At 39.1% G+C, this 13399-nt stretch overlaps 1 protein-coding gene across 2 annotated transcripts in view; it reads right to left on the bottom strand.

Moving 5' to 3' along the window:
* The window catches only part of PTN (pleiotrophin), an 80211-nt gene that overhangs the window by 22771 nt on the left and 44041 nt on the right, over window positions 1–13399 (bottom strand). For both annotated transcript variants that reach the window (XM_017804897.1, XM_017804898.1), the window contains exons 2-3: window positions 1771–1880; window positions 160–333 (exon numbers count right to left, since the gene is read on the bottom strand). In XM_017804897.1, the coding sequence (XP_017660386.1) occupies window positions 160–333; window positions 1771–1879 (283 nt within the window). In that variant the 5' untranslated portion in view covers window position 1880. The remainder of the gene's footprint in view (window positions 1–159; window positions 334–1770; window positions 1881–13399) is intronic.

Genomic DNA, 13399 nt, shown 5'->3' with positions numbered 1-13399 from the left:
CTGCCTTCTGATGCCCTACATGTTCTAGCTCTGATGAACTTCAAATACAGGACTAACCTCTTCACCAAGACATTTGCAGAACTAAAGAGAAAATACAGACTTCCTGCTCCATTCTTAAAATTAAAAACAAAACAAATCCCTTAAGAGACTGGTGCTTACCTCCAAATTGCTTCTTCCAGTTGCAGGGAATCTTACACTTCTGAGTCTTGGTGGTTTGTTTGCACTCAGCTCCAGTGCGAGTGCCCTCACGTGTCCCCAGACCACAGTCACCATTGGTGGGGACACAGACACTCCACTGCCATTCCCCACAGTCAGACTTCTTCGCCTTTTTCTCTGGATGAAGACAAGGAACCAAGCAAGAGAAGTGGTCAGTACCCAGAGCCTACAGAGATGTTCCCTAAACTTAACCAAAGAGTCAGAGCACCTGAAAGGGTAAATAAGGAAGACACTTGTAACACAATTGCTTTAAAATCAAAAAGTCTGACATCCTCTTCCCAGTTCTGCAGAGACAGGTCAGCCTCTTTGAGTCAAAAGCAGGGTGATCATTCGAATTCACTCCCACTACCATGTCAGAATAGGGAATCATCTAAAAACCCTCAAGGATCACTGACCAAACAGGCAGAAGGACAGAAGCTTGCTCAGAAAGGACACTCCTCTGTCTCCAGTAGCCGATGGCAGGCAAATATTCTCAGTTCCAATTGAAACACTATACACTAAACAACTAGAAATGTGTTGACATTGTGTATCAGAGGATTTGAGCACCTCTGGGAAACAGCTGTGAGATTCAATCTTTTGACTTGGTATACCATGTCACATTTTATGTCAGAATATGACCAAAACTCCAAAGGCAAAAAAACCTGTATGGAGAAGCATATTTGAAGTGCTGTTAGTACAGGTGGGTTTATTGCTCAGGGACAAAAGTAAGGATCATGATTTCATTTCAATCCTTTAAACCCAAGCCTTATGAGAAAAGACAGCATTGTCACTACTTAGGCCCCCCAAACATCACAAATAACTTTAAATAACCTCATATAAAATTAATTTTCTCCTAAGTTTTGTATGTTCACATTCACATTTTCTCATATTTCCATACAGCCACAATGGTTAGAAAGCCCATTTTTTTTTAGCTGGAACACTAGTTCTGATAGACTCACAGTTCATATTGTCTTGAGTGTAAGTAGCCTGTAAATAATATGACCTTAAGAAAAGCACCAAAAAATATGTTCTTTAAAAAATGTCAAAACTGGGTTTGACAAATATGAATTTTCCACCCCAGGCCTGTCTCTCCTATAATGAGGCCTGAATTCATCACTGACAGAAAGCAATTACCACTGGATATCTGGCTGGCTGTGCCAGCGAGTTAGTTCAAATCTTTGTCAGAGGATTTCCACATCACACAGCATTGGTGTAGTATTGTCATATACAACCCTGAACAAGCAACATAACTGCTCTTTCATCACTCCTGTTTGGTTCTCCCTAAGTCAAGCATGAAACTATTCCTGGAGCAAATTTTAAGCTACCTTGCAATACCCACTGTGTGATAAACCAAGAACTCCAGTCTCTGGGGTTGTCAAGCTGCCAGTTTGCGTGGAAACCACTTTCTGGTTTCCTGTTTAACACAGAACAACATGTCAGAGCCACAAATCCCTACCCTGGATGTCAAAACGTTAACAAGCTACCTGAATCTCATAACAAAACCAGAAGCATTTGACATTCTCCCACACATGCAATCTATCTTGGGGATTAACTCTGAATTACACTGGACCTTACCTGGTTTCTCTTTTTTGCCGGCCTCGGTGGTACTCACAGCTGCCAGAATGAAAACAAGTGCCAGGAGGGCAGCTGTGAACATCCGACGTTGCTGTTGTTGCTGTTGCATTCTGGAGATCAATGACAGAGAGGAAACAAAAAGGTTGGTTAGACTGTAAAAAGTGGGACTCCATCGAAAGCAGGTCAAACATAATTAGCTATTGGCAGAACGGGCAATTATCTTCATTCCAGAGAGAATATGGAGATTTTTAACTATTTTCCAGCCTGTATACCAAATCCCCAATATACATCACTGATCTCATTGGAGGAATTTTGCCAAGGAAGTTCTGTAACTGTTGCTCATCTTCTAGAAACCTGTCAGAGAATCAAGGATCCTGACAGGTCTGGAACTTCCCTCTTCTTTTCTGACCTCTGGCTTTGTAAACCTAAGCAAAATACAGACTTCATGTTTCAGCTTACCAATTCATATAAAGTAGATAATTCTATACTGTCTATCTTACAAGGGTTCAAGTTCTTATGAGGCTTAATTGACATCAGAAAAGAGCTTCTTTCAAGAAAACCTACAGAGGTAATATGTGATGCTTTATCTTAATTGTCATTGGTGTGTTGCTACCTACTTCTTCCTTCCCCTGCAATTAGTGTTTCTTCCTAATATAAATTAAGCTAATTGCTTGAAATGCAAAATACACACAGAGATAGGACTTGCATACACTGCTAGAGGCTATCCATAGTATGCTAATGAACCCAAAATCTGGATTTGGGAAGCAAACATTCAAATATAAAAAGGAACTAAAAACATTTGCTTGGTGGTGAAGCATCAATCACTAGCCAGTTACCAAAAGTCATTCAGAGCTTTCCCTTTCACTTTCCTATAACTTGCATTGTCTCATTTTGGCAATGTTTATAGGAAAGCAGGGCCTTAACAAATACATGTGTTAAAAATAAGCAACCTCCCCATTTCCTAGAGACACATTTCTATTAAGCAGCCAGATACCAAGATGGTTGACTGGAGATTGTTCGGAAGAAAGGAAGGTTTTTCCGGCTTTTTTTCTTTTTTTTTTTTCAAACCAGTACCTATAACATTCATGTTACACCAGTCCTCCAAGGAAGTGTCAATAGTGCTAGCCACTCAGATGGCCTTGAAAACTCAACTAGACTCATATTTACAGAAAGTTTAATGGCAACCTGATCTCATTTGCTGAGGACAGCAACCTCAGGGGAGAAATACTTCTCGACATGAACAAAGAACAAAATGTATTTGAAATTTAATTTGGCACTCCTCAGTATTCTCTGCTGGCAACCTCTAGCTCAAATGCAACATAATTGTAATTGACATGGAAACCAGCAGAGGAATCCCAAACACAGACTTTTAAGTATCTAGCTTTTATATCATGCTAGAAGTCAGATGAAACAACTTAAGAGTTTTGCTGAAATAAAGTTCCTGTGAAGACTGCAAGAGACCTGGCATTCAAATGTCTGAAAGAGCTGTCATTAGCACCAGTTTGGTTTTCTTCAAAAGAAAGTACAATTTCCCATCAGGAAGAAAGGACCCCCAGTGTTTCCAGTGAACTCAAACAGAGCCTGGAGCTAGAGCACAAGTCGTGTGTGAGCTTGGGCTTGTTTTTCCCTTTATTCTGCTACATGTTACCACTCAGAGCCTCTCATATTTCATAGAAAATTAATTATTAAATAAATAAGTAAATAAAAAGAAATAACCAATTAAAAAATAAATATGCAACCTGCCTTTTAGTTCAGCTTACTTCAAACTGGTTTTCCTTAATCAAACAATCACCACTCCTATGGGGAAAGGCTAAGACAATTGGTTTTGTTCAGCCCGGAAAAGAAAAGGCTTTGAGGTGGCTTAATTGAAGCCTTCCAGTACCTGAAAGGAGCCCACAAGAAAGATGGAGAGACTTTCTACAAGAGCATGTAGTGAAAGGACAACGAGGAATGGATTCAAGCTGAGAGTAGGTTTAGATTAGTTTTAGTCACCACAATATAAGAAAGATATTAAGCTATTAGAGACCATCTAAAGGAGGGCAACAAAGATGGTGAAGGGCCTTAAGGGGAAGCCGTATGAGGAGGGGCTGAGGTCAGTTGGTCTGTTCAGCCTGAAGAAGAGGAGACTGAAGGGAGACCTCATTATGGTTACAACTTCCTTGTGAGGGGAAGAGGAGGGGCAGGCACTGATCTCTTCTCTGTGGTGACCAGTGACAGGACTCAAGGGAATGGCCCGAAGTTGTATCTGGGGAGGTTTAGGTTGGTTATTAGAAAAAGATTCTTTCCCCAGAGGGTGGCTGCACACTGGAACAGGATCCTCAGGAAAGTGGTCACACAGCACCAAGCCCGACAGAGTTCAAGAAGAGTTTGGACAATACTCTCAGGCACATGGTGTGACTCTTGGGGATGGTCCTGTGCAGGGTTAAGGGTTAGAGTCAGTGATCTTTGTGGGTCCCTTCCAACTCAGCATATTCTGTGATTCTGTAGATATTAGGAAAAATTTCTTTACTGTGAGGGTGGTGAGGCACTGGAACAGGTTGCCCAGAAAAGTTATGGAAGCCCCATCCTTGGAAGGGAGGGCCCATACTTCAAGGCCAGGCTGGATGGAGCTCTGAGCAAACTGGTCTAGCAAAAGGTGTCCCTGCCCACAGCAGGGGTTTGGAACTAGATGATCTTTAAGGTCCCTTCCAACCCAAAGAATTCTGTGATTCTGTGATTCAAACAGACTTTCCGTACTATTAAAACATCAAACTCCCCACTCAGCCCCTGCAAGAAATGGCCACATTGGGTTTGGGGCTCCCCCCTACATCCCTTCTGCCCACCCCAGCGACCTAGGATCTGGTCACATCAGGAATCATGGATAACTGTTGCTAAGGAAGCTGCCTTATATTATGTTGATAGGGACTCAAATTCAAACCTGACTGACACTATTTTCAGCAAAACAGGCAGGGAAAACAGTTGGGTTTCGGAGTCTGAAACATTTCAGAAGCCCTACAAACAAAACTCAACAGAGCCTTAATATAGTATGTTTCCTAAGATTCAAGCTTTCCTACAGCCAAAATACTTGCCAAGTTGTCTAAGGTAAATGCTAAACCTGCAGATACAGCTATAGATATTTTGACTCTCTGCAGAGACACAGGTTGATTCCTGAAGTGCCTTTGCTACTAGCTACCAACAAGGGAAAAGCCATGTTGTACAAATGGAGACCTTGCCTCACACCACATCAACACCTCAAATATGATGTAACCAGTATGACTACAGAAGATCATGTAACTGCTTTGCACATGACAGATAACAAGGGCTGGTGCTCTCACAAAATTAGAAACAACCAATATGTAGTACCCATGAAATAGTAGATATTTTTTCAGAAGTCCAGAAAATTCCTCTTATCAGAAATTATTTGAGTTCAATCTTCAGTTTTCCTTTCAAATATTTCAGTTCGCAGTTAAAAAGATGGATGAGGACAAAAAATTGTTGGATTGGTCTTGTTTCTGCAAACAATATATTCTACTGAAAATAACTTTGCCTTTTTTGGTTTACTTTTTCAAAATTCAAAGGTGACAGTTTTTCCTTTTTATTAGATTCTTTGATAATATTTCCAGTTCAACCTTTGATTTAAAGAGCTGCCAAAACTGCTGTTAACAATGAAATGATAAGTGTTTCACGATATGCAAAATGGACTCCTCCTCCATATTTTCATTTTTGTAATAAGCCTTCTAGCTACACCAATGGTAACAAGTAAATCTTGTCATGAAGGGAAAGCATGTCTAAAATCCTTTATGACAACCCCCTAAAGAGAGAAAGACAACAGCATTTAAACAAATGGCAGTGGTATTTACAACCACAGAAAGACAATGACAAAAGTGAGAGAAAGGAAAGACATTTGGGGTGGGGGGAGCTCCAGGAAACTTCAGAAGAGAGAAAAGGTAGAGAGAGAGAAGACAGTTTAGAACAGTTTAAATTGGAAGCTGGAACAAGATCAGAAAAACAGAGTGAGTAATCACATAGAGAGAACCAAAACAGGAAAGAGAGAGGAGACAAGTAGTTAATGATAGGGAAACATTAAAACAGAGAGTGTTAAGAAAACATGAAGAGTGTAACAAAGTCAGAAGTAAAGCCCAGCTGAGATGCACCAAGTGACTTCTTGCAGCAAAATTAAGGCACAGGAATTACTTCAGTCTTACAGTTGATTTCAGAGTCAATCTCTGTTTGGGGGTAAGAAGTGAAAGGAAAATTAAAAAATGTCAGGCAATCAGAGAATTAATGAGTTCATCAACCATCCACCCATGGGTTCAACTGCATGTTGAGCACCAGAGAGTCAGGTAGAAGTCACCCTATGGCTGCAATTTAAGTGATCTAAGCAGAGCTTGAGCCTCCCACTTCAAAGCCCGTACTACCTCCAACCTCATTTTATAATCACACTCATCTCTCCTGAACCTGATTCATTAAATCATTCATTTGCTGTGATGAGCACCATCCACATGACTAAACAGAACACCTTAAGAAACATCTGAGATTAGCTCAGTTGGTTAAAGCATGGTGCTAAGATTGTGTTGTGGGTTCAATTCCTGTATGGGCCATTCATTTAAGAGTTGGACTGAATCATCCTTGTGGGTCCCTTCCGACTCAGAATATTCTGTGAAATCTGTGAAATACCTTTCCTATGGACTGCAGCACACAAATCCTGGCTCTACCAGAGACCCAAACCAGTATCTGCATAGTGTAGCACAGTGGCATGCAATCACTTCCATGTGGGTCCAGAAATGCTACTGACAACTTCATGCAGTGTTAGCTTTGTCTATCAGCCCAAGAGAAAGTTTAGTCCATCCAGCCCCAGGCCCTGAAAATGCAGACTAAAGTTGGCAGCCCAAGGTATTCCAAGTTTTTTCATGCTGTGCTCCTTAGACCTCTGGATGTCCGTTAGTGCAAGTCAAGCTTGCCAGAGTGGCTCTACCTGCACTCATGCAATTAACTCATACCCAAGGTACTCCATTTCTCACATCTGAACAAGTCTTTCCTGAACATTTCAGAACAAACCAGACATTTTCAGATGAAGCTCTGTCAGCATTATTTTTTCTAGCCTGACTGAAGCTAGCATACGCAGCACATCCCAGGATCACATATGCCTTTTGCAGGTGGCTTTTTTTGCTGCTAATAACTTACATGCACTTCCCTTCATCTGTTCCTTCCAAAGCACCTGGCAAGGTCCCAGATTACAGAAGAGAGCATTTTATTATTAGTCCATATGACAGTAATCTACCCCTCTGAAAAATCAGGTTTTCTCATGTGGCTTAACCTATTCATATCCTTCAGCTCTTCCAGCATAAAATGCCACATGCCAGCTGTGTTGATAATGCTGTTATGCTACACATAGTGCAATACTGTAGGTATTGCCACTGCTAATGATGGCCACAGGCTTTGTAGTGAGTTTGCAAGGGCTCTGGACTGAGGCTTGTAGAGGTTTGCCCTGTCTGAGTGTTCCTTGGCTTGTCCACAGCTTTGTCACATTTGCTTCAGCTGAAATAGCTTTTTTTTTTCCTAATTGACCAACTAGCTATGGCTAACCTGATTTAGTTTTCTTTGTCATTGTGTGGAGCCACACAGGTTTTATGACTCTTATAATATACCATAAAAAACAGAGGGCTGGTATCTTAGCAAAGGCTTTTAGAAGTGGAGAACAGAATGCAATGTAGAGGAGTACAGATATGCAAGATATGAGATGAGGCACTGGGTTGACAATGGAGAACACATCCACTATAAACAACTGACCCAAGGTCAGATAAAGAAATACAGACCTGAAGTAAGAAAAAGAACACAGAAATACCTAAAAGGTGCCATATCTAGTAAGTTTGGGTATAACATGAACTGCAGACCAGTGAAGAAAGAGACAGGCATCAAAGCATGCTAGCATACATTAAAAAAAGCAACCCCAAGTTGATCTTAGAGTGAGGAAAAAGAAACAAACAACAGGAACATCCTCCTGGCCGAGGACCCCAGATGATGAGAAATCACCATAACAATCCCCATTACCAACACCACAATGAAACCACCAACCTTAGGGCCAACAGGAGCTGAGGAAGGGTCAGCATAACATCAGGAAAAGTAGTTGAATCTAAGTGTATGCATAACAATTGTAACTTTGGTGGTGGTGGCACTGTTGTTAACATTATTATAACATCTGCATAGGCAGGTCTTTTTCTGTAATAATTACATCTGCACTAATAATGATTCTTGGATTAGACCATTAAGATTTCAATTACACTAAAAGTAAATCTTTGACTTAATATGAATATATATAAAAGATGTGGTTCCTCTTTTCCAGTAAACAATATTTTGATCATAATTATGACTCCCAGCTTCATCTTTTATCACACTATTATTTTTATCTCATGCCCATAATAACAATGCCTCCCAAACACAGACTTAAGAAGTTCCTACAACCCATTATTTCTGTTCACAACACTGCTCCTTTTAAGTCCTCTTTAAACACCTTGTCCATGTTAGAACTAACTTTTGCATTAATTCTTCTTTTTTCCTGCTTGAATGAATAATTTCTCATCAAGTCCTACAACAAATAAATCACAGTTTGATTAGTCCCAGATTAGTCACATCTACAAAATCAGTTTTTAAATGAGCTAGGCTGGGACATCAGTCTCATTCCAGTAAACACATGCTGTGTTTAATGAAACTTAATATTTAACTCCACTTCTGAAATTATTCTCTTATTCAAAATACGTTCTACTTTGCAGTCCATCGAGGGCAGATGAACATGTCTGCTGTTACCTGGATCTGTTTCTTTCCCCCCTTCTTAAATATAAATATTATATTTGCTATGCTCCAGTTGTACAGCAGCAGGAAATAAAATTTGTTTCATGCTTTAACAGTCCTAATGAATCTGAAATGTCAAATGCCATTTTTACAGTACTACGAGGTGGAAACCCACAGTTTTCTCTGTTAAAGAGAAATTAAGAGCATTTGGCTCTTTAAGAGTTTCAATTCAGTAACAGCTGCAGAAACTTCTGCTTCTCCAGATCTCTCTCCTTCACCACCTGGTACATGCCCCTACATCCTGACCCTATGTCCTCCCATATAGGAAACTGAGGCAAATGCTCGCACACTTCTGGACCCAGACCTTTATGAACCATAATCTTCCAACAGTAATGTGTTCCCTCCTCCCCTGCACACATACACATTTCCTTTGTTGTCTTTATTTACACTACTAGGAAAATAAAATTAAAAATCTATACTTGCTTTTCATTTCCTTTGTAAGATTTAAGTCAGCTTACTTTTTAGTGAGTCTCAGCAATCTTCCACTTCTGAACTTCCAAGATACTTCTTTACTGGGTGATCAGTACCATCTTTTAAAATTTTTACAAGCTCTTGATACCACTTTAGTGGATTGATCCCCAGTTAGATTTGGAATTCCTCTCTACAATTCTTTTCCCACTTTTTTTTTTTTTTTAGGGAACAAATTTTGATTTTTTCTCCTATTTTGATAGAAATAAATTTGAGTCAGTCCTTTATTAAAAATCTTACATTGGTCCAACATACATCACCAGTTCACCTAATTTTACAAAAATTAACTTTTAAAATTTAAAATCTTAATTAGAGTAACATTCATGCTTCTATACAGCATAAAGCAAATCAGCTTGATAAAACTTGATACAAGTGGTTATTTTTAAGCATGAACTTTAAGAATGAGCTCTAAGGTCATAGTTAATTAAATTCTAAAATAGCTCAAATTTTTATAGTCCTGTGGTAGGTAGTGAAGAAATCACATCCACAAATAATTAGCCGCTATTCCCATTAGCACCATTTACCTTCTAATTTAAGTTTTGAAAGATAAACCCTTCTGTAATGAAAGATCTCCCTCTATTTTCCCCATGCACAATAACAGAAGGAATTCCAACTAAAATCACATCCAACTTTGGGATGACACAAAACTAGTAGGTGTTTTTCCATACTTCTTCAAGATAGTTTTGAGTCATATGAATCCTATCTTATGCGTCATAGAATTATAGAGTATGTTTAGTTGGGAAGGACCCATCAAGATCATCGAGTCCAACTCCTGGCCCTGTGCAGGACACCTCAATAACCACACCACGTACCGGAGAGCATTGTCCCCAGGCTTCTTGAATTTAGACAGGCTTGGTGCTGTGACCCCTTCTCTGGGATCCAGTGCCCAACCTCCCTTTGAGTGAAAAACTTCTTCCTGATATCAACACTAAACTTCCCCTGACTCAGCTTCATGCTGTTTCCTTGAGTCCTGTCACTGGTCATGACAGTGAAGAAGCCTTCCCCTCCACTTTCCCTCATGAGGATGTTGAAGACTCCAATGAGGTCTCCCCTCACTCTCCTTTTCTCCAGGCTGAATAAACCAAGTATATCAATAGCTCTTATCTATCTATCTATTTATTTATTTATTTAGTGTGCATCATTCATTTCCATTACAGCTTTATTTCTTCTACTGTAGTTTCTATCTTTTCTAAACCTTTTCTGGACCTTCAGGTTCTGTCAACCAGCCATGATTAACATTATAGAGTGTATGGGGGCTAACCTAATAATATCCATTTGCAAGTACTACACCTCTTTCCAGCTTCTCCAGTAAATTTCCTGGGCCATTTGTACTCAATATTTCTCTCTGTTCTCACCCAAATGTCTTCCAGGTTCCAGTTTTTCCCTAAATACAGTCCACTCTGGCTACTGTAGTTTTCAATTTAATTTTGTTCTTTCTCTTGACTAATCTGCCATCGTAATGTTGTTTCTTTACCTGATGAAAAATCTTTATTCACCTTACTTTTCCTTTCTGAGTACTAAAAGCAGACATAGACATCATATACATTTCTCTGTATGCTTCCTTATGGGTAAAGATCCCCAAACTCTCCTCAGAGCACAAAACCTTGAGCCAAGTTGCTGGTCTTCCTCGTTTTGTTGCACCTTCATGGACCAAAGAAATGCTGAGCTCATTTCAAACCTTTACTATAGCCTTAGTGGTCTAAGCCTAAGTGAGCCAAGATTTAAGGAAAGAAAGCCAAGATTTAAGGAAAGAAAGAACCTTTAATCATAATAACTGACTGTTCAACCAACAGTACTCTCTCTGGCTCAAAACCCATGTCTTAATTTCATTTCTAACAATGGTGATCTTTCAGAATGTTTTTGTTAAAGAAATCCTACTAGAATAATAATGAAACACCAAGTTTTCATCTTTGGACAAATTAAGTAATGAAATTATATCTTACACTTGGGAGGGAGGGTGGGGTTAGGAAAGGGTGAGTGAGTTGTTCAGCGTATCAAAATGCTCATACATAATAATTCAGAGACCTGCAGCTACTGCAATCCTGCCCAAAGCAAAACCTGTGTGCTCGTTTCCCATACTCCTTCGACTTGCCTGTGGAGAGTTTGATATCCTCTTGCCACATAGTAATGAAATTTCGGGAGCTCCATCAGTAACACCAAAGAGCGGATGTCAGTAGTCTGAGCCTGTGAGCTAACAAGACAGTTCAAAGCCACGTAGGAAGCCCTAAACCCTACTGAAAATAAGCCCCCAGCGTTTCAGCCCAGGAGCATGTTTTGGTAGTGGAGCCGGCATCCCAGCATCAACCTTCAGGTCCCCATTTCAAAATGCACAACCCAGTGCAGCTGGCAGGTTGTCTGGCAAAATGATGAACAATCAGAGAGTTTCAACCAGCAGGCATTTCTCCTCTTTTCTTTTTTTCCTTCCTCTACTTTGCTTCCATTTGAGGGTAGAGAGAGGGGTCACCCCACATGGAAGCAGCTCCAGCAATGCTCTCCCTCCATGCAGGAGAGGAGAAGCTGGCAAGCAGCAGCTGGTTGCTTCCAGGTGAGCCAGTGCTGAAAGGAGTTGGGTAAACAGCAATTTATTCACCAGTACACTGCAAATTTAAAAAAACATAAAATTGAGTATAAATATCTGTTTGTTGCTAGGAATCAGCCAGGGGGAAGTGAGAAAACTCTAGAAAGCTGAAATTATATTTGACAAACTTTCTTTATCTTTTAAACTAGCATTTATACTCAGCTACAGCATGGGCTACCCATAATAGAAAGCCAGAATTAAACAGTTAGCTAAAAGGGGAAAAAAATTACAGCATGACCCTTTTGATAAGCCCAAGTCAAACACTTCACTTCAAAAATTACAGTGTGCAGCTTGGGAATGATATTTTTTAATATGTAATCAACTCCATATTCTCTTTTCAATATGGACATTATTAAGGACCAGAAAAATGAGCATTGAGGCCAGTGAGCTATGCCAATGCCATAAAAATAAGCAGGTAACCAAGAGTTGCATGCAAACAAAAAATAAAACAAAAAAAATCCCAAACAAACAACAGGAACAGCAAAACAAATAAACAAAAAACACAAACCCAAAACTAATAACCTACTCACATGTCTCATCTAGATTTGTTTAAGTAAATAAGCTAAAGTAATTAGTTAAATTGTGGATAACAGTTCCCCTAGCCTTTGATATTTGCTTAGTTGATTGCATATTTGTCTCTCACATCAGGCTAAGGCAAACACCCATACTGTGGATATTTTATATTTCTAGCTTCCCAGGCATAAATTAATAGTTCAAGTTGATAACAGATATCACAAGGTATATAAATTTTGCCAATAAATTTTGAGCATAATTTAGACTGATTCAAGACTCAAGAAAATGGACAGTACAAACAAATACAGATGGAATATTTCTTTCATTTTTCCAAACTTTTTTAACAAAATAAAAATGTTTCATAGGAGAACATGAATTTCAACAGGATGGCAAGTTTTTGAAAGACTTTTATGAATTAAAATAATTTTATTTGTGTTTTTATAAGCTCACAGCTACACAACTGCATTCCCTCCCATTGAAAATATAATTTTACATGAGCTATATAAAAGATCTTAATGCTTCTCATAGGCAGACTCTACAGATACATCTGAAACATAACATCAGAACCAGGAATCTGAACTTCTGAACCTGAATCTGAACCTCTGTTTGAACTTCTCATTAGCCAGCTCTATCTCTCAGAGAGCACCAAGAACTGTGTAATTCCTTCATTGTAAATTTAAGCAAAATTTTGTCAAACCAGGGCACTATAAACCCTTATATGATCATAGAAGAATGAATGAGTCATAAAAGGTGTCAATTTTGGGTCAAACTTTAGCATTCACGCAGTTGAGTTGTAAACAAGAATATAAAATGGTAACAGATAGTCTCTTCCTCATAGGAAAAGTGTAGTAAATGGAAACATAGCGCTTAACAAACACAACAGGTGATATGGAGGGTTAAAAGGTCAAGAATTAAAAATCTAATGGAGATGGCCAGAACCTTGCAAGGGGATTAAAAATGTTATGCTTCTCCCTTTCCAGACTTCCAACATGAGATTTTTAAAAAGTTATTTTATTTTCAGAAAGGCTAGAGAACACAGTTAATTATTTCTAAACCATCACAATTGGGGGGAAAAAAACAAAAACAAAACACCCAAACAAAAGAAAACAGCAACAAAAAAACCCCATTCAGTGTAATAAACGGATGTTAAGAAATTAGCCATGTCAATAAAGGCATGAAAAAACATGTTGTTCTTTCAATAAAAGCATTATATTTATTTAATGTAAAAGGGATGGTTGCTAT

This window comes from Lepidothrix coronata, unplaced genomic scaffold (assembly GCF_001604755.1).
Source record: "Lepidothrix coronata isolate B3197 unplaced genomic scaffold, Lepidothrix_coronata-1.0 Scaffold10, whole genome shotgun sequence".
Taxonomy (NCBI): domain Eukaryota; kingdom Metazoa; phylum Chordata; class Aves; order Passeriformes; family Pipridae; genus Lepidothrix; species Lepidothrix coronata.
The sequence above is the reverse complement of the archived record's forward strand: the minus strand, read 5'-3'. Positions and strand labels throughout refer to the sequence as shown.